The sequence below is a fragment of the Pseudoliparis swirei genome, chromosome 19 (genome assembly GCF_029220125.1).
Source record: "Pseudoliparis swirei isolate HS2019 ecotype Mariana Trench chromosome 19, NWPU_hadal_v1, whole genome shotgun sequence".
NCBI lineage: Eukaryota > Metazoa > Chordata > Actinopteri > Perciformes > Liparidae > Pseudoliparis > Pseudoliparis swirei.
The window spans coordinates 6,477,616-6,497,444 of NC_079406.1; the positions used below are offsets into that span (position 1 = coordinate 6,477,616).

The following is a 19,829-nucleotide window of genomic DNA, read 5'->3' on the forward strand; positions in this document are numbered from 1 at the left end:
GTTATTTACAGGGTGTGTTTACTTCTCATCAAACAAAAAGAGCAGGTATCTGGAAAAATCTGGGAAATAATTTGGGAATTGTTAATAAAACATGATTTACCCTTCAACTTCCACTGATATGCATGCAAACTAATACATCGCTTCACACACACACACACACACACACACACACACACACACTGACAGAAACACATAGACACTCACATACGTACACACACACACAGGCAGAGACACACACATACTCACACACACAGACACACACTCTCATACGCACACACTCTTACACACGCACACACACACACAGACAGACACACACTCACACACACACACAGAATGACAGACACACACAGACACACACTCACACACAGACACACACTCAGACACTCACATACATACAAACACAGGCAGAATCACACACACGCACACACACACCCACACACACACAAATACACACGCACACACACGCATAATCTGCAGACTGACCTTTGACCTCCCAATTGTCTCTCAGATATAACCCTTCTGCTATATATTAAATATATTATATTTACCTAACTATAAGACTTTGAGGTCGTGGGGGGAATCCCCTCCAAAAGATTCACAAGAGAAAATTGTCACTGTGCCAATAACCCTTGTACGATCCTTAAAACCAGTCTTTTAGTTAATTTTGCACACTTTCAATCAACTTAAAGATCTGGATTCTTTTCAGATTCAAAGAGGGACCTCTGAATATGAATACCCTACAGTTTTGGACCGATAGCTCTGAGCTAAGGGCCCCAAAAACAGGTCCAAAGGGTCAAATTGGGTAAACATGTCAGAGCTTAGCTTTCTTTTCCAGGTTGTAGCCACTCCCAAATGGGGTAGAATACAATTGAAATTGTTCATATAGTACAAACATTTGAGGAGTTGTTAACCTTGAAGGAAGGAATTTTGTTTTTCGGGTTTTAAACCCTTCCCAAGCAGGGATGCTAAGTGCTATATGTGGCCAGCCTACATGGTTGGGACCCATTTGGGAGGGCTACAACCGGCAAAAGAAAGCTAAGCTCTGACATGTTTAGAAAAAAAAGCTAAAATCAGCCCAAACTCACAATAGGGTCTCAGATTTGTTAAACCACACACCCTCTTCAAGTCCTGGATTTCAGAGAGCCAATTAACTCTTGTGGGTGTTTCGGAGGAAATTTCACCCCATCACCTCATTGTAGGCTCTGTCCTGAGTGTCTGTGTTCAATTTGGGATTTCAGGACTAATATTTAGGAGATTATGGCCATTTTTGCACTTGTCAAAAAATATGCAAATTTAAGAGAATAAGGCCCAATTTGACCCTTTAGACCTGTTTTGGGGCCCTTAGCTCAGTGCTATCGGTCCAAAACTGTAGGGTATATCATATTCAGATGCCCTTCTTTGAATCTGAAAAGAATCCAGATCTTTAAGTTGATTGAAAGTGTGCAAAATTAACTAAAAGACTGGTTTTAAGGATCGTACAAGGGTTATTGGCACGGTGACAATTTTCTCTTGTGAATCTTTTGGAGGGGATTCCCCCCACGACCTCAAAGTCTTATATTTAGGTAAATATAATATATTTAATATATAGCAGAAGGGTTATATCTGAGAGACAATTGGGAGGTCAAAGGTCAGTCTGCAGAGTATGCGTGTGTGTGTGTGTGTGTGTGTGTGTGATTCTGCCTGTGTTTGTATGTATGTGAGTGTCTGAGTGTGTGTCTGTGTGTGAGAGTGTGTGTCTGTGTGTGTCTGTCATTCTGTGTGTGTGTGTGTGTGTCTGTGTGTGTGTGTGCGTGTGTAAGAGTGTGTGCGTATGAGAGTGTGTGTCTGTGTGTGTGAGTATGTGTGTGTGTGAAGCGATGTATTAGTTTGCATGCATATCAGTGGAAGTTGAAGGGTAAATCATGTTTTATTAACAATTCCCAAATTATTTCCCAGATTTTTCCAGATACCTGCTCTTTTTGTTTGATGAGAAGTAAACACACCCTGTAAATAACCCCATGAAGGGTTTATTGTTTTGAGTTGTTTGACTGTTCAGCATTTTTTCAATTCAATTCAATTCAGTTTATTTGTATATATTCATTCATCACAAATTAATTTGTTGTCGTGCTTTACAACAATCATAGACATCCACATCCCTGCACCTCACATCGATGAGGAAAAACTCAAAATAACCCTCAGGGGAAAAAAAAAAGAAACTGAAGAGAGAGCAAACAGAGGAATCCCCTCTCCTAGAGATGCAGATGCAATAATAATGATGTGTACAGAAGGAGAAGTTAAAATACATTCAATGAATATGACAGAGTGTATAATAGTTCATAGTGAATAGTTATTCACGATGGGGAGACTTCTCCCACATCCAGGAGATGGCAGGCGGAGGTGGGGAGGAGGGTGTCCAGGACAACAGGACAGTGGCGTAGTCATGAGGCATTCACCCAGACGATCCATCAGGCATCAGGATATCTATGCCTCATATAGTCCATAGACCCCATATGAGGTAAGTCAAAAAGAGGACTTCCGGGAAGGTAGAAGCGATGTGATTGAGATGATTGAGAGATGAAAAAGGAAAAAAAAAAGAGAGAAAAAAAGTAGGGTAGCACTCAAACGTCCTAGTAGCCTATAAGCCCATTATAAGCAGCATGCACAGCAAGGGGGGAGCTGGAGCAAACCTGATAGTTCCTAACTATAAGCTCTGTCAAAGAGGTCTACTCTTAAGCTTATGACTGGTGTCTGCCTCCCGGACCCGACTGAGCTAAGAAGGCTGGTTCCACGAAGAGGAGCTTTAACCAAAGGCTCTGGCTTCCCATTCTACTTTTTACTCTACCAGTCTGAAGTAGTCCACTTGTTTAGTTCTAGAGCGAAGCAATATGGAGAATAATAGCTCCTTAAGATATGATGGAGCATCACCAATCATTGTGGATGGGGCTTTTTTGTGGGTTAAGATTTTACTGGGAGCCAGTGCATTTATCTTGAGCCAGCAGTGTGCAGAGCAGCTTTGTAGATTTCTTTTTTTAGTGTTTTCATGAAAGCACGAGCTGGGACCTCTGGAGCATTCTGGATCATTTGGAGGGGATTAGAGCAGCTATAATGCAGGTTGCAGTAGTCAGTTGCAGTAATCCAACGTAACCAGAACCAATTTTCTCTTTTTTGATTTTCTGCATCTTGATTTTGACAATATGTTGCTGAGAATGAAGTATTCGTAAGATTTTTTGCTTATCATGGGAGTTAAAGGACAAGTCCTATAAGATTGAATTCCCACAAAGATAGCATGAGATGTGATGCAGGGGTGTTGGATGCCAGGAATCCACATCACCAGATAAGATTCTTGAGGGCCCAGGGCCGATTAAAATTACTTGAGATTTTGTTCTGATAACATTTTTTAGTTTTTAACATCATTTTAGAATTTAGAGAGGATGTTTGCTCTCTTTAAGTTATAGTTGTAAATATAGTTGAGTGTCATCTGCATAACAATGAAAGTTTATGGAGTGTTTCTGATAATATTGCCCAAAGCATGTGTATAAAGGTAAATAAAGGTCCAAACACAGAACCTTGTCTGTGGAACTCCGTTGGTAACGTTGGTGGTTATCGCAGGCGTCACAATTTACAAAATATCGATGAAGATATCTGATAATAAACAAATTACCAAATTATTGTGCCTGCCTGAAATGCCAATCTGCTGCTCCAGTCTCTGGATGTCATGGTCTTGGTGGTCGATTGTGCATGCAAGGCTAACAAGACCAGGACAGAGAGGAGTCCTTTATCTGCTGCCATTAAGAGGTCATTTGTAATTTTCACTTATTGATTTTGATGTATGCCTTTTATATTGTATTGTTTGAATAAATAGACGTTTTATACTACTTCCGCTTAACAGACAAATCGGACTTTTATTTTGAAAGGTAACAAGGAAGCGCACTTTTTTTTAGGTTAAAATGCGAACTTTATGGTATAGATTACGGACAGATGCGCATTTTATAACAAGTTTAATAGTTGATTTGACCCGTATGGGACTGACTCTGTTAAGGTGGTGATGAGGTGGTGATAGTTTACGAGTTTTAATTAATGTATTGTCACCTAAAAAAAGAAAATAAAGGAGAGTCACCAGCAGCAAGTCTTCACGCCAATTCATATGATCCGACAACGCTTATTGCTGTCAGAATACGCAGGCGAAACAACATATATAACATAATAATAAATAAGACTAGATGACGCTTTTTACAATTCATAACAGCATTGTAGAAAAGAGAGATAACAAACGGCAAAGATACGTTGATCAGAGACGTATTTGTTATTATAATACGTCAAATACAAACGTAATCTGGAGAGAAATACGTTTCAGTCAAACGTAATTTGGAGAGAAATACGTTTCAGTCAAACGTAACTGCAAATTGCATTTTAGGTCTGGGGGAACGTAATTTTTGTGATACAGGGTTGCACTGTCCTATACCATGGGCGTTTACAGGGCTCTCAAGTGTCACGCATTGAGCGTGAGACTCACGCATGTCGGTCTTAAGTCACGCACTCCCGCCACACATCGTATTTCTCACGCTGAAAAAAACTCTCGGCTATTTAATGTTTTAATGTGCCGCGCGCAAACATGAGCTGGCCGCGCTGCCCTCACCGTGGAGGAATCAAGCGCTCCCCTGGAGTTCTGCTGTGAGGAGCCACTTATCAGCCAATCAAAAAAAAAAAAGGGCTACACAATAGCCAATCAGAAAAAAAACCGTATCTGGGTAAGATTTAATCCAGCAACCAATGAAAATAAAGCATCCTGGAATTGCGCGCGACTGACGAAAATATCAGAACATTTCGTTCTGCGGGGGGGGGGGGGGGGGGTGCTGATGGAAATGTCACTCTTGCCTGTCTTCAAAACTTGAGAGCCCTGCGTTTATCTCTAGCCATTTCTCAATTCCAAGTCCACAGAGTACAGACTTGTGTTCTTTTGGAGTCTGGTCTTGGGGGAGTCCAGACTCCAAAGGACGGGAGGACGGGAGGGCGGGAGGACGGTCTTTCTGCGATTGGAACAGCAGTTTACTTGATGACGTCACCACATCAGCTGTTCTTGCTCATGAGTAATCCAATTATTCACTGTAAATTATTTTGTGGTCAAACAAAATATGACAACCCTGCTCTTTTCATTATCCTTTAAATATAATTACTTTATTTTGAATTGTTTGTGTGTGTGTGTATATATATACCAGGGTTTCTCCTGCATAGAGAACATTTGGGCGCGCGCCTACGCCGTTTTCCCGAGCGCCTATGACAAATCCCGAGCGCCTAAGGCAAAAAAAAGTCCGCGATGGAAAAAAACAACAACAAAAACTGTGTTCATCACGTGCATGTCAGCGAATATGTTCTCAATAGTATGTTTCAAGTAGGCTACAGCCGAAACCTCGTTCTGTTTGGATCAATAGTAATCGAGTTAATAAGGTGTCTTCTTGTCTGGTCAATACGCAACTGTGAGGTGCGCGAATGGACAGAGCGGCCAGCTGCTGATCACTCAACAGCCCGACGTGCACGAATACACCTGGACTATATAGGGATGCACCGATCTGATCGGCGCCGATCCATATCGGCCAATATTCCCATTATCGGTTTTGATCGGCGCTCTCAAAACGGCGTATCAACCTTGGCCGATCAGATGACGTAACATCTGCGAGAAAAACTATCAGAGACGTTTCAATCGCCGCGCACCGCAACGGAGAAGATGCGCCCGGCGAGGGCCGCAGAGTGAGAGGTCCACGAGGGGATCCTCACCACCGAGCGGCGTCCCCGTCCCCCGAGTTGAATCTCTGGGTCGACTCAGCCGACTCTCACATGTCTGAGCCCCTAGAGACTGATGCTCACGGTAAACGCATTCGATCGGGAGCGCGCGAGGGTTTTGATAACGTTAGCGGAAGGATTTATGTGACAACATCCGGTTTTGCTAAGTTAGCGGAAAGAACCACGTGAAACAACATCCGTTTATCAAAATAAGATGTCGACAAATCATACACGAACATATAAAAGTAAACAATGAACTGATTTTGTATCTTTAGAGATCGTTTCTGAGATTTAGCTTAAATTATGCTAACATTAAAACATGTTTACTGTACCAAGGAAGAGTTTATAAAAATAAGTCAGACTTTTGTATGTTAAAAAAGTCCTGTAAATAGATTTCCCCAAGAGTTCCAGGAAATGAATAATGCAGATGTGTTCCATACATATCTGAAATCCCCTACAATAGCAATCAAACAACTTTAATGTATCAATTTGGAAGTTTTTCAAAGTAAAAGTCCTAAAAGTTTAAAGAAATCTGTAATTTCTTTAATGTTTGAGGTGCTTTATATATGTATTTCCTCATAGTCCTAGGCAATAATGCTACACAATAAATAGAATGCTTCAATCGACACCGTGATCGGTATTATCGGATCGGCAGATACTGATTTCAGTGATCGGCACCAAAAAACCTGATCGGTGCATCTCTAATTGTCAATTTATTAGCCTATCTATTTTAGCAAAATGATTTCCTCAAGCATTGCTTCCATAATTTATGGGGGGGGGGGGAAAAATACATAGATGTCTGCTACGGTGAAACGGCAACATAGACCGTTCGCGCACAGCGCGCAAAAAAAAAATGTTGGGAGCACCGAAGACCCATTTTGACCCAGGAAAAACCCTGTATACACACACACAAACAATTCAACATCCAACATAAATAAAGCTGCAAGTTTACTTTTTGGACACAAGATGGCAGGAGTGAGGCGCCACTGCAGAGCCGACTACCAGCTGTTTGCAGGACATTTACCTGATGACTAAATCCAGGGTTCGTACACATGTTGACTAATGGGATTCCAGGACTTTTCCATGACTTTCAACCAAATTTCTATGACCAAACTGAAATCTCGGTGTGTACATGAAAACCTTTTGAAAATGTAGTATTCAAACAATGAGAATTACAAAGCATACAATATACCTTAAATGAAACAAATGAGACAATAGTTTGATTAAAAGAATAAACATTACTATACATGTTTATTCTTAGAAACACTTATATAAATGTTTATTCTTTTAATCAAACTATTATCCTTTATGTGCAAATCCATCTGTTTGGACTTGGCGTATGACTGCTTATAATTTGAGTCTTCCTTTCAAAAACATATGAATTATTTTAAACTCGACGTAAATGAACATGTGAATATAACAAATTTCCATGACTTTTCCAAAACTTTTGTGATTCAAGTATAACTTTTCCAGGCCTGGAAATTACCATTTTAAAATTCCATGACTTTTCCAGGTTTTCCATGACCGTACGAAACCCTGTAAATCATATATGTGGCTACATTTGTCCTCTCGGCGTGTTTTTGTGACGGTGTTGAACATGACAGCAACGGGTTGAACTTGAGCTCGCTGTCAAGATAATTCAAGGTTCAACGTTGATTTATTGTCATTGCGCAACGCCGTTGCATAATGACACGGCCATCAACTGTGACATTGTCCAGTGAGAAGTGCTCGTTCTTAAAGGAGGACCAACGTTGGGAGGACTGGGAATAGAAAGAAGAGAGGGGACTTTCTGAGGAGACTGAAGGTTTGTGGTGCAGATGTGAAAATAGGAGGCCTGTGGACGCACACAACGCGGCAGACACGAGACCCGCGAACACACACACACACTGTGCGCCACGACTAACGGCAGGAGGCTCGCCAGTTGTCAAGGCAACTGGTGGGCCGTCCGTGGAGGTCCTCGGAGGCAAACAGGAAGTGGAGCGAGAAACAGCAACTGAAACTGAAGCGGCAGCCGAGTGTTTCGGTTCAACCGGAATGAGCTGTGTGTGTGTGTGTGTGTGTGTAACGAGGAGACATCCGCTCTGAAAAGATGCTGAACCACAAAATGAGTGTTTCCCCCTCAGATCACACACACACACGGCTCTTTCGTCTTCTTTGCCGCCGCTACACGCAGTAACTCGCACACCTCGGCAACAAGACTTATTTTTCTCGATCGAGCCGAGCTTTCGCCCCGTTCTGTTTTTTATTCCGGTAAAGAAACACACCTTCCAACCTTTTTCGCTTCCTCAACGGAAGTTCACGAGAAATCTCGCGAGCCATAAAAAAGGTGGACTCTGATCTTGGAGCAGCGCATAAAAAACGCCCTAAAGCCCAGACGCCTCAGAATAAATAAAAAACCCAGTCTTTATTCAGATGTACATGTGGATTCACAAGTCGTACAGACAGACGGACAAACAGTGGCGTCGTCGCGGGTTCTCTTCTTTGACGTTTTCCTCGGAGACGCACCTCGGCTTCCACTGGGCACTGATTTGAAGAAAGCAAAAAGCCCCCCCCCCCCCTGAAAACATTCATATATATATATATGTATTGTCGACATCCAATCTTTGGCGAAAACGACGTCCCATATACGGACTCTACTTGTAAGTGCACTTGAGTGATTCCTTGCGTTCTGCGGCCCCGTGCCGCCGCGTTAAAAGGCCCGATAAGTGGGGGGGGGGGGGCTGCCGTGTGTGCGGAGCAACGCCCGGTCATCAGGCCCGTTGAGCTTCACGACCTACGAGTTGTGCAAATATCTAAAATATCCAGCTTCAGGGAGGATGCGATCACCATGACAACGTTGGCCAAGACTTAAACCGCATGGGTTGAAAAGAAGAAGAGAAAAAAGGAAAAAAATATATATATAAAAGGCAGACGTTGACATCACGATCGAAGGAGAGAGTGGAACCACGTGGACTAAAACAAATCCCAAGGCACAGGGAGGGAAGCGTCCATCGAGCGAGATTCCGACGCGTCTCTGAAACAGTGATGTGCGTCCGGTGTGCGTCTCTCTCGTGGTTCGGTTCGAAAAACCGCGCCAGATTCCTATTCGCCCCGTTGGCTTTTCCTGCAGGAACTTCCTGTTTGGAGCTCTGCGGGGAGGCGGAGCGAGGACTGCGCCTTTAGCCCGCTAGCTGCTCACACGAGTCGCGTTTCTGATGCCCTCAGAAGTCATAACTTGACACGCGGTTCATATCTCTTTTTTTGGAATAAATTCATATGTCGCTGAGCAATATTAAAAACCGGCCAGCCTGCTCTGATAATACCTCGTACAAACAGACGGTCGGCTTTCCACGTTGTGCCCGAAGTTCATCGTTCTGTGCACACGGTTGAGTTCAAGGCCTCGAAAGAACATCGCATATCTTTAAAGTCGTCCCGGTTGAGGCGAGGGGCCCTGAGCTGGAGAGGATGAGAACAAACCAAAAGGGAAGACTCGTGCGTCAGTCGACTGGGAAACGGGGGAAGTTCTGAGCCGAGAGATCGGACTGTGAACAACAAAAAGGGAAACGACAGAACCGGGCTCTCGGCTGACGACGTCCCCTCAAAACCAGACGCTCCTGTTCCACGCCGTCGCCGCGAGACATTCCCTTTAAATGAGCAGCGCGACCGTTCCTCAAGTTACAACGTCTGGAACCTTGAGATTCAGTCTCCTTCCTCAAGACCCAGTGAGCTTCCGCACAAACACTCCGACACACACACACACACACACGAGACTCGTACAGAGTGCGCACAAAGACTCCTCTGCGCTTAAGTGCCACAAACTCGATCCCTGAAAGCCTCCTGCTCGTCTGTGCTCTCTCTCTCTCTCTCTCTCTAAGGTGCTGAAGCTACACATACATATGAGCTTTGTAAATTATGAACGGCAGGAGGCCGAGGATGAAGGAGAACACGTGAGTGCATCGTTCAGTCTGTGCGTCCGTCATTCGCTCCGTCTGCCTGTTGGCGGATTACATTGTCCTGAGGTTCTGCAGACACACACACACACACACACACATGCACGCACTCACGCACACACCCGCCTTCTCTCCACTGCAGGGGGCCAATCAGGGCTCCAGGATTGATTGTCAGTCTCCCGCCGCTGCTGCTGCTCACAGCACTCTTTAGACGGCAGCCGATCTGTTCCTTTTAGGACGGGAGATTTGTAAAAAAATCAAACGAAACAAACTTCCTTTGAGGAGCCGTTCGTTTGACCGGAGACTGGACACGACTAAAAACAGCAGATGGGTGAGAGGATGTCGTTTCAAACCTCCACGACTCATAATAATAACTAAAAGCCACTTTTCTTTCATTTACATAAATGTGGCACATTTCTTTCATCGGGCATAATTTAAGTGTCGGGTCCAAAACGCGGGTGGTGCGACCGTGAATTCCACATGATCCTACGCTCGCACACGCGTGCATCACGCACACCCTCCGCAGCCAAACGGGTGCGGAACAATAAACGTTGAGGTCGACGCCAGTCGGACGACGGGGAGACTCCGTCGCTTCGACAGACGCTTCAATTATATCAAAAGATATCTGAAGCTCGTCGGGCTGCACATCAGTTTCTCTGATATCAGTATCTCGTGTTCTGTCGTTCCTATGCCCTGGAAGCGGCGCTGACACGCCCTCGTCCGGGGGTCAGAGGTCAGGAGGGAGCCACGTCCGAGGTTTTCATGATGACACTGGCGCGCATCTCGTGCGCGTGGCTGGCCTCGGCCGACGCGTGAGAGTTCTGGCCGTAGTCCGGCAGCCAGCCGTCGGTGTGGTAGCTGATGAGCGGCTCCGGGTCTCGCGTGCTGGTCACCCGGAAGTTGGGCTTGCTGGCGCTGACGAAGCTGGCCATGCCGGGCAGAGGACACGTGGGTAGCCTGAGGACTGATGTGCTGTAGTCCCGCCCCCAGCCTGCGCCGACCTGTCGGTCAAAACAATTTTTTAAAAAGGGAGAAGAAGAAGGAGATTCACATTAATGTCTTTTACTTTTCTTGAGTTATTTTATTTTGCATTTAATGCTCATCATTTGGTTGTATTTAGTTTGATTGTTCGGTCCTTCCCTCCCTCCTCATTGGGTCCTACTCTTGGAGGGTAGATGTTTAAGTATCAACATGTGGGAAGGGATGGGTGGGAATGTTGGGCGGGTGTGTATGTGTGCTGATTTTATGATTTTATTTTATTTGTTTATTATTATTATTATTATTTATTTTCTCAATGTCAAGGACTAATGTGTGTGGAAAATGCAAAATAAAAAGTTAAAGAAGAAGGAGATGAGGTGCGTGGGCCAAAATCACAGGCAGGATCCCCAGAGGCTAATATCTGACGCATGTTGTGGTGAAACACACACACAGTAGTGCCGAGTCAGCGCCTCTGTGATCCAGGAACAATACTACAATACACTGCTTATTGTTTTTAAATGCAGAGAGATAGATATATCTCTCTATCAGGATTTGAAGTAAATGTTGCTACATTACCCATTATCAGTGGTACAAGTACAGGGCTCTTATCTATCTTGTAGTGTGTCGGAGTGTGTGTGTGTGTGTGTGTGTGTGTGTGTGTGTGTGTGTCTGTGTGCATGCGCGTGTGTTCACTGAGGGTACAATGTACTGCAAAGGACAACCTCAGATCAAACTGTTAATGTTTGACAGATACAAGGCCCTCCCTTTTCTCAGTCTCTCGCAACATTACAGGAAGGAACACACACACACACACACACACACACCCTGTTTCGGCAGTAGGGTTGGAGCAGGTAAGAACCTGTTTATCCGAAGAACAGAGCAGTTAATAATTAATGCATCACTCTTTCCTTCATGTATATAATAAGTGTGTATAAAGGGACACTCACGTCTTTGGTGTCTTCTGTGTCGCTGTCTGTGTCGCTCCCTGCGGAAATAAGGAATATATATGTTTATATATATTTTTAAAAGGCCCAGATCGGCAGTTAATACATTAGAATTCAGGGCAACAAGTCATATTTTATTACATCCATAAGGGAGGAAGAAAAATACGTAGATGTTGAATGTAAAGAACTAAAATATTTAAAGAAAAGAAGGGAAACATGGATAACTAGGACGGGCACTCGGTAGAGCGCATACCTTCGCATATCACAAGAGTGGGCATTGAATTATGAACATGTTGGCATTAGTTGCATGCCAATTGGAAAGAGATTGACCGCGCTATGGTAAAAATAAGATTTTGACCTTTTCATGACCTTGACCTTTGACCCGATCGATCCCAACATCTAATCAAATGGTCCCCGGATAATAACCAATCATCCCACCAAATTTCATGCGATTCGGTTTCATACTTTTTTTTACTTATGCGAATAACACGCACGCACGCATACAAATACACGGCGATCAAAACATAACCTTCCGCATTTTCAATGCAAAGGTAATTATAAATTGAAGCCAGAGGCTTCAAGCCATGGTAGCGATGGAGAAAAAAAATAAAAGAAGTGAGAGACAAAGTCAAGGAACGACAGATGGAATGATTGAAGCTGTGGAGTGATAGAAGCCACTGGGCCTGAATGACTGGTTGGGGAAGAGAAAAGAATGAAATGGATACACATTGTGATGCGAGATCAACAGATCTCAGGGTGGAAATGTTATTCAGAGAGCATGCATTGTTATGGATCTCTTTACCAGAGACAGCAGTCATTTCACATTATATGCGGTACTTCACTACAGTTAACTATATTATCATTAGCGTAATATAAATCATTAAGCTGCGAAGGTCCAAGTTGCATTTTCTTCCTGTCTCCGCTAAAAAGATTTACATGTGCAGGAACGGACTCCTCAGCCTGGGCAGGAAGACCCGCCCGAAGCCAGTCGATTGACAGCTTGGCCCTCCAAGGGAGAGCATAAGCAGTACGGAAGAGAATAGGGCAAAATAAAAGGGTAATAATAAGTAAATTGCATGATATAAGAACAAATAGATTGATTTCAAATGTACTCAAAACTAGTAATAGTAAATTATTTGCTATATATATATATATATATATATATATATACGAACAAATTAATGCATTTCATTTATTTTTTAGAAATGAAATGTATTAATTTACATCTGGTTATTTGTCTATATAATTCCCCTTTTTTTAAATTATTATTATTTATTCCTCTTTGTATTTCCATATTTATTTTCCTATTATTTTACAGAGCTTATTTTATCATTGACTATAAACTACAAGCCTGACAAGTCAGCCTAAATCAGTGTTTACATTCACGATTGTCTTTTCTGTTTCACGACTGTTGGCTATTTGCAACATTCAGCTGATTTTCTAAAGATCAGATGTGGGCACTGCATCACATGCGGAAACTTTATGTGGATGTTGGAATCGGGGATGATGTCAGATATCAACACTTCATGTCACCATCAGATTGTGGTTCAGATGTTGTTGTTTTACTTGCTTTAAAACTGAAAACCAATAATAATCAGAACTGATTTACACTTGACTGTGTGTGAGTCAGATTACTCACTCACACACACACACACACACACCTAGAAAGCTGCAGCTATGTAAGCATGGGAGCCACTACGCTCCGTTACTGTGCTCAGAACTGGTTCTCAATAACTTGGACTGCATCCATGGCACCAACCTAGTTATGCTCCTTATCATAACAACAATGCGGTGAACCACGACGCGCAAGTGTGTGTTTATGTGTGTGTTGTCTCACCGCCGCATGAAGACACAGGAGAGATCTGGAGCGGGTACGAGTGGGAGGAGCTCACAGTCTGCTCTTCGTTCTCAGTGGTCACTTCGATGGTTTGACAGACAAATGGCAGCTGCTCGCCGCTCATCACGTCGTCTTCTACTGAGCTGTGAATGGCTAAGCAGAGACATACCGGAGCTGTTATGAGGGGCTGAAGACATGAATTCACTGTAGCCCTGGAAAGTAATCATTGATGGATATATCTTAAGTATGTGGAAAGATCTAGTTACACATCCACCCACTGATAAGATAGAACGACGATATCCACAGACCAAAACAATTATTCAATAGCTATAAAATCAAAACACAGCTTTAAAAATGTATGTATGCAAGTGTATGAATATAAACATATATATATATATAAAAAACATATATAATATATATATATACAGGACTCTCAGAAAATTAGAATATTGTGATGAAGTTCTTTATTTTCTGCAATGCAATTAAAAAAACAAAAATGTCATGCATTCTGGATTCATTACAAATCAACTGAAATATTGCAAGCCTTTTATTCTTTTAATATTGCTGATTATGGCTTACAGCTTAAGAAAACTCAAATATCCTATCTCTAAATATTAGAATATCATGAAAAAGTATACTAGTAGGGTATTAAACAAATCACTTGAATTGTCTAATTAACTCGAAACACCTGCAAGGGTTTCCTGAGCCTTGACAAACACTCAGCTGTTATAAATCTTTTTTTTTTACTTGGTCTGAGGAAATATTAAAATTTTATGAGATAGGATTTTAGAGTTTTCTTAAGCTGTAAGCCATAATCAGCCATATTAAAAGAATAAAAGGCTTGCAATATTTCAGTTGATTTGTAATGAATCCAGAATGCATGACATTTTTGTTTTTTTAATTGCATTACAGAAAATAAAGAACTTTATCACAATATTCTAATTTTCTGAGACAGTCCTGTATATACATACACACACACAGACATCTATATATATATATATATATATATATATATACATACACACATACATATATCTAAATAGGTATTGTGCTATAAGCAGAAATATAAAATAGGCCTCAAAGTGCAGTACGACTGAAAATCCAGAAACACATTCATGAAGAAGAATAGTGTAGAACCTGAGGCGCTGTCCGTCATGGTGAACTCTCGCGGCTCCTCTTTGATCACTTCCGTTTTGAAGATGTCCTGCATGGTGTAGTCAATGGCTCCCACGTGAGTGTCGGGAGGAGTCCTGTCTGGCGACGGAGACGCTGCCTGCTGTGAAGACTGATCAGGGCAGGAAGTGGAGAAAGAGGATCGATAAACATGTACAGAAGTGTTCCAGGAGCAGACGTGTGCTGCGATGGACACATCTGTACAAGCAGTACATGCCAAATAAAACACGGTGTCCCTGAGATAATCACGTCGTTACATTTCAACTGTGCTAATGAGAACCGAATTAAAGAGCAGGGATGTAGTGAGCGAGTGCACAGGCCTGATCACACATCTCTCATACAGGACGCATGAGAGTTGTGTGAACCGGTATTTAGCTCGACAAAAATACTTCTAAGTGAGGCTTATGAACATACACTGATTCCAGCCAAGACCAGATCAGGACACAACCCGACATCTGGAGTATGTCAGGCATGTAAACAAGTGATTTACCCTGCCCAAACTGGACTAAACTTGCCAAACGTTAAACAAGCACTTGGTTCACTCCTCAAACGCATATTTTAATAAGCCGATGTCTTTGTGGTTTTAAGAATAATCCGTCATTCCGTTAAATTTAAGCAATGGGGAATTGAAAATGGCCGAGAGAAAGGTTAATATTCAGGACTCTTAAAGCAGCGACTGGAAGTTCCGGCGACTGGTTTTTACTCGTGCATCGCTTGGAGAGACAGAACCATGAGGATGAGGAAGAAGAAGAAGGTTTAGTGCCTCTTCTGGCAAATGTCTGTCATGTGGGAACCCAGAGGGCATCCTTCATATAAGTAATAATTGTGCTCTGCTTTAACCCTTGTGTTGCCTTCGGGTCATTTTGACGCGATTCAATATTTAACCCTCCTGTCGCCTTCGGGTCAATTTGACCCGATTCAATGTTTAATGTCGGTGTTCTTTCGGGAGTCAACAAACAAACATAAAGTACCTCACACTTAAACTTGGAAAACAATATTAATTCTAATAATTTTCTGGAGATTTTAATAGCTGGGGTCATATTGACCTCAAGGGTAAAATATGTTAGTAAATATAAAGGTAACAGGCGGGTTAAACATTGAATCGGGTCATATTGACCCGAAGGCGACAGGAGGGTGAAACATTGAATCGGGTCAAATTGACCCGAAGGCAACACAAGGGTTAAGAAAGAGAGCGCAACGTTTTCTCAATCAAATTAAATATTCATGTGATGTCCAACGTGCCACAAAGCTAGACTGGAGGACAATTTTAATGGAGGCCTGGGTGAGAAATACGAAATGTTTCTTTTCCGGCGTCGTTACGACCCGTCATGCTGCCGCTTCTTCAGCAGTGCCACGGCAAATAAAACATTGCTTTAAAAAAAAGGGGCATGTGGTGCGTAAACGTCCCGTTGAGGTGTTATTGAGCTCCTGGATGTTTACCTCTTTAGTTGCTTTGGGCTTCCCCTCCTTGTCCGTTTTCTTCTTTCCTAAATGAACGGACAGACAGAAACACACCTCTCAGGAATCTATTTCAAAAAGCCACAACGCATCTGGAGAGATCACATCTGGGAAAGTGGGTGATTTTTATAACAGGAGCAGAACTCACCTTTCTTCATGCTCCTCTCCGAGGAGGAGAGCATCTTGTAGACTCTGAAGGCATTCGTTCCCTTTTTGATGCTCTTGTCCTTCACCTCCTCGATGTCCGGCAGGCTGTTCATGGCACAGCGGAAGTTGGCCTTCCACGTTTTCGGATCGGGACGATCTATGCCCAGCTGGAATTTACCTGCATACGCATGGAAACAAGAGAAATGTCAAAAAGAAAATCTAGTTTTTTCTCCTGTGTATTTGCTGGGTACAACACACCATACAAACATTGTTACATTGTTACTATGACACGAGACTGCGACTTGGTTGTTATTATTATTTAGTTTGAAAACAGCTGGTATACTTACACCATCCCCCCTTTCCAAAGAATAAAAATATATATATAGTTTGAAAAAACATACTTTATCAAATAAAAATAGGAGTTATTAAATGTAATAAACACTTTTGAGTATTTACATCACCAACAAGCTAGGTCTGGGCCCTAAAGGGTATATAAATAAATAATATTTCCCACTGACTATTTAAAGAACCTTTAGAGAAGCTTCCTCTGGCCTCACCTGAATGGGAAACTCCTACAACGTGGATCATTTGGTTTTTCTTCCTAAATGGGAAGATTCTTTGATTTTGCGGTGTGTGTGTGTGTGTGTGTGTGTGTGTGTGGTTCGTCATGAAGATGAGAAACCACTGAAAGGAGAACCACTGAGTGTATACGGTTATACTTATTACCAGTATGTATGGCCCATCTCATGAAGAGCGGAGCGTCTTTCGCCAGGTCCCAGCCATGACGCGCAGCATGCATCCACGGGATCTGGAAGATTCGCTTTTCCTAGAGACATTTACATTTTTGTCAGCTCTTGGAAAAAATAATATCAGCCTTTGTGTGTACGTGTGTGCGTGTGTGCGTGTGTATTTGTTTATACCTACTTTGTTAACCCATTTGAGTCCTGGTATCTGACAGGAATCGATCTGTTCCTCAAGCCAAGGTCGCATCCTCATTCTCTCTACTGGCATTGTGTCCTGAGAGCACACACACACACACACACATATCTATTATAGATAACATTTGTATGACTGATAACAGATTACATTAAAATGATATGCAACAAGTGTTCTCTTTAAAAGTTTCTATATTATAGTATATTAATTTCGTTTCCATCGAGGGGGAAAAAAGAAAACAGGGTTGTAATTAGAACAAGAAAACAAATAGTGAAACATAATGGCTACTGGGTCAACCAATGTGAGAGGGAGACACCAATTAAAGGAACAGCGCCGAGCCGACACGGCGATCTCATTGGCCGAAACCGAACCGAATATCATTTAGTATATTTCTTAAGCACATGCTGCTTAACCTAAAAATAGCACAGCTCGTGCCTTGATCAGCTTAAGATGAGGCGTCGACATCTACATGCAAAGTGAGTCTCGCCTGCACGGAGCCGGCCGCCACGTTCCTACGGTAGCCCGGAGAGGACAAACCAAACACCGGCTCTCGATGTGGGCCCTCCACGTTCGGGAGAAGTTTCAGTCGGTCGCTATCTGCAACCTCTCGCTCGCCGCCGCCTAATCCTACACACTGCGCCTTTCAGGTCGGCTTTGATTCAAACTACCACCCTTTAGGAGCTAAACAAAAGGGAGAGTTCCATCGCTTTGATATGGGGCTGTAAAGATAATAATAAAAACGCCAAGCCCATGAAAGTGAACTCACTATCTTGACCGCGCCTGCAGCCAATAAAGTCAATAAAGTGACCGTCTTTGTCCGGCTGCGTTACATCTTTTTAGAACATGACATATTTTAGAAGGCGAGGCGACGAAAGAAAGAAAAAAAGAGGGAAGATAGCGAATGCAGCAGGTTTTTTTTATCTCAAACAGAGGGGGCGAAGAAAGAAAAAAACGTCGCCCACCCTCTTGATTTAAGAGCAAGGTCGTGATCTCTGCAGTATGATCAAAGTCCAGTCAGCCCAGTGAGGCCGACCCTCCTTGCGCACGGTGGTTTGAGCCAACGCGCTGCCTCCTGACACCAGAACAGGTCAGACAGGGTGACATGGCACGGCATCAAGCGCAAACATATTTTCATGAGCCGCTGCCCTGTCGAAACGTCCTGCTGCAGCCGGCTTACAGGACGGGCGCCATAATCAGCTCTGCATCGACATGGCTAAACGGGTGTTTTGAAGAAAAAAAGGAGGTGATATAAATACAGGGTTCTTACACATTTTAACCAATGAACTTCCATGACTTTAAACCAAATTTCCATGACCAAACTGAAATCTCGGTATAAACATGAACAATTTAGAAAATTTTGCGCCGGCTTATATTTTGAGCGTCTTTCTTTAAAAAATATATTAATTATTTCAATCTCGGCGTAAATGAACACGTGATTATAACAACATTTCCATGACTTTTCCAAAACTTTGATGATTTAAGTTTTTTCCATGACTTTTCCAGGCCTGGAAATGACCATTTTTAAATGCCATGACTTTTCCAGGTTCTCCATGACCGTACGAACCCTGTAAATAGTGTGAGTTGTATTAGTTTAAATTAATGGATATCATTTTTTTCCCAGCTTTTCTTGTGAAAACAGAAACAATGCAAACTAAAATGTTTTTTAAAAGGTAATAAAATCACGAGGATAAGTCATTAACTCAGTGTCAGACCCACACAGATAGGTGTGTGTCAATGTGTTTATTTTCTGATTGCACTGAGTCACATTTAGCATCCTTCACTTAGTGTCAACAGGTAGGATCATCGCACCAGTAGCCAAACTGTGTGAGGAACCCACTTAAACATGATAATTTACTGGCAGGGCAGTTCAAGTAGCAGGCTACTGACAGCACTCGGATCTCCCAACACCTGCAGGAACACCTGAATGCCGCATGAACAAGCCAGTCCACTTGTTCCTCACGTGACAGTTACAACTACAAAACTTCTAGGAACGTCAACCTGATACCATTTTTTAAAACAGTCCCTTTAACACATTTTTTTTTTTTTGAATATGAACAAAACGTCCCAGCAAAATTAGCAGTGACTTCTGGGAAATGTTGTTCACAGTATTTAATATTCTAGTCCGACAGGGGTCACGTCCCGGAGGTAACGTTCACTGTCTGGGTGTCTGCTGGCTGCTAGTTAGCGCAACCCGCAAACAAGCAGAGGCAAAAGTGAAAATAAACGTCGCAGCGAGTCAACAAAGCTCGGAGAAACGACAGTCACACTTTCACTTACACGTCGAGGTGGCGAGCCGTCATGTCGCCCTGTGGGGACGTCTTGTGCCAGCGCGAGTCAACAGCGTTAATATGCGGAAATGAAGAAGACAAATGTTCTACCTGCTCAGTTTGGACGGCCTGTAAGCCTTCACGGTGCCGCTGTCACAATAACACGCGCCGCTGCAGACGGACAAGTTGAAGTTGTTTGCGGTTTTCGAGGAGTGAAACAAGAGGAAACGGCGGCCGTCGTTTATTTGTGTTTCTGTGTCCAGACCGAAAGCAAAACAACGGCTGCTTCGGGAAGTGGGGGCTCGAGCTGGAAATCCCCCTCCTGCTCTCGTGCTCTCGCTTTGGGTCGATCCGAGCAGCGTCGCGGAAGTCACTTGGCAGCGTGCACGCCCGGACGAAGAGG

General features: G+C 42.9%; 1 protein-coding gene across 2 annotated transcripts; it reads right to left on the minus strand.

Moving 5' to 3' along the window:
- Positions 1-5,939: 5,939 nt before the first annotated feature.
- irf2b (interferon regulatory factor 2b) lies at positions 5,940-19,759 on the minus strand. Of its 2 annotated transcripts, none has more exons than XM_056439668.1 (9): positions 19,538-19,759; positions 17,148-17,240; positions 16,950-17,049; positions 16,225-16,401; positions 16,059-16,105; positions 14,583-14,730; positions 13,446-13,598; positions 11,612-11,649; positions 5,940-10,687 (listed from the first exon to the last, which is right to left on the minus strand). In XM_056439668.1, exons 2-9 carry the CDS (start codon positions 17,232-17,234, stop codon positions 10,421-10,423), a joined length of 1,017 nt encoding a protein of 338 aa, XP_056295643.1. In that variant the 5' UTR covers positions 17,235-17,240; positions 19,538-19,759; the 3' UTR covers positions 5,940-10,420. The 2 variants fall into 2 exon arrangements, with proteins under 2 accessions (XP_056295643.1, XP_056295645.1); XM_056439670.1 differs by lacking the exon at positions 19,538-19,759 and adding an exon at positions 19,437-19,510.
- Between the last annotated feature and the right edge of the window lie 70 nt (positions 19,760-19,829).

Excerpts from the sequence above, each read along its gene's own strand:
- irf2b (XM_056439668.1), bottom strand. The coding sequence starts at position 17,234 with ATGCCAGTAGAGAGAATGAGGATGCGACCTTGGCTTGAGGAACAGATC. Across the intron at positions 17,050-17,147 it reads GACTCAAATGGGTTAACAAA|GAAAAGCGAATCTTCCAGAT; the intron begins GTAGGTATAAAC and ends AAATGTCTCTAG. Across the intron at positions 13,599-14,582 it reads CATGACGGACAGCGCCTCAG|CCATTCACAGCTCAGTAGAA; the intron begins GTTCTACACTAT and ends GTCTCTGCTTAG.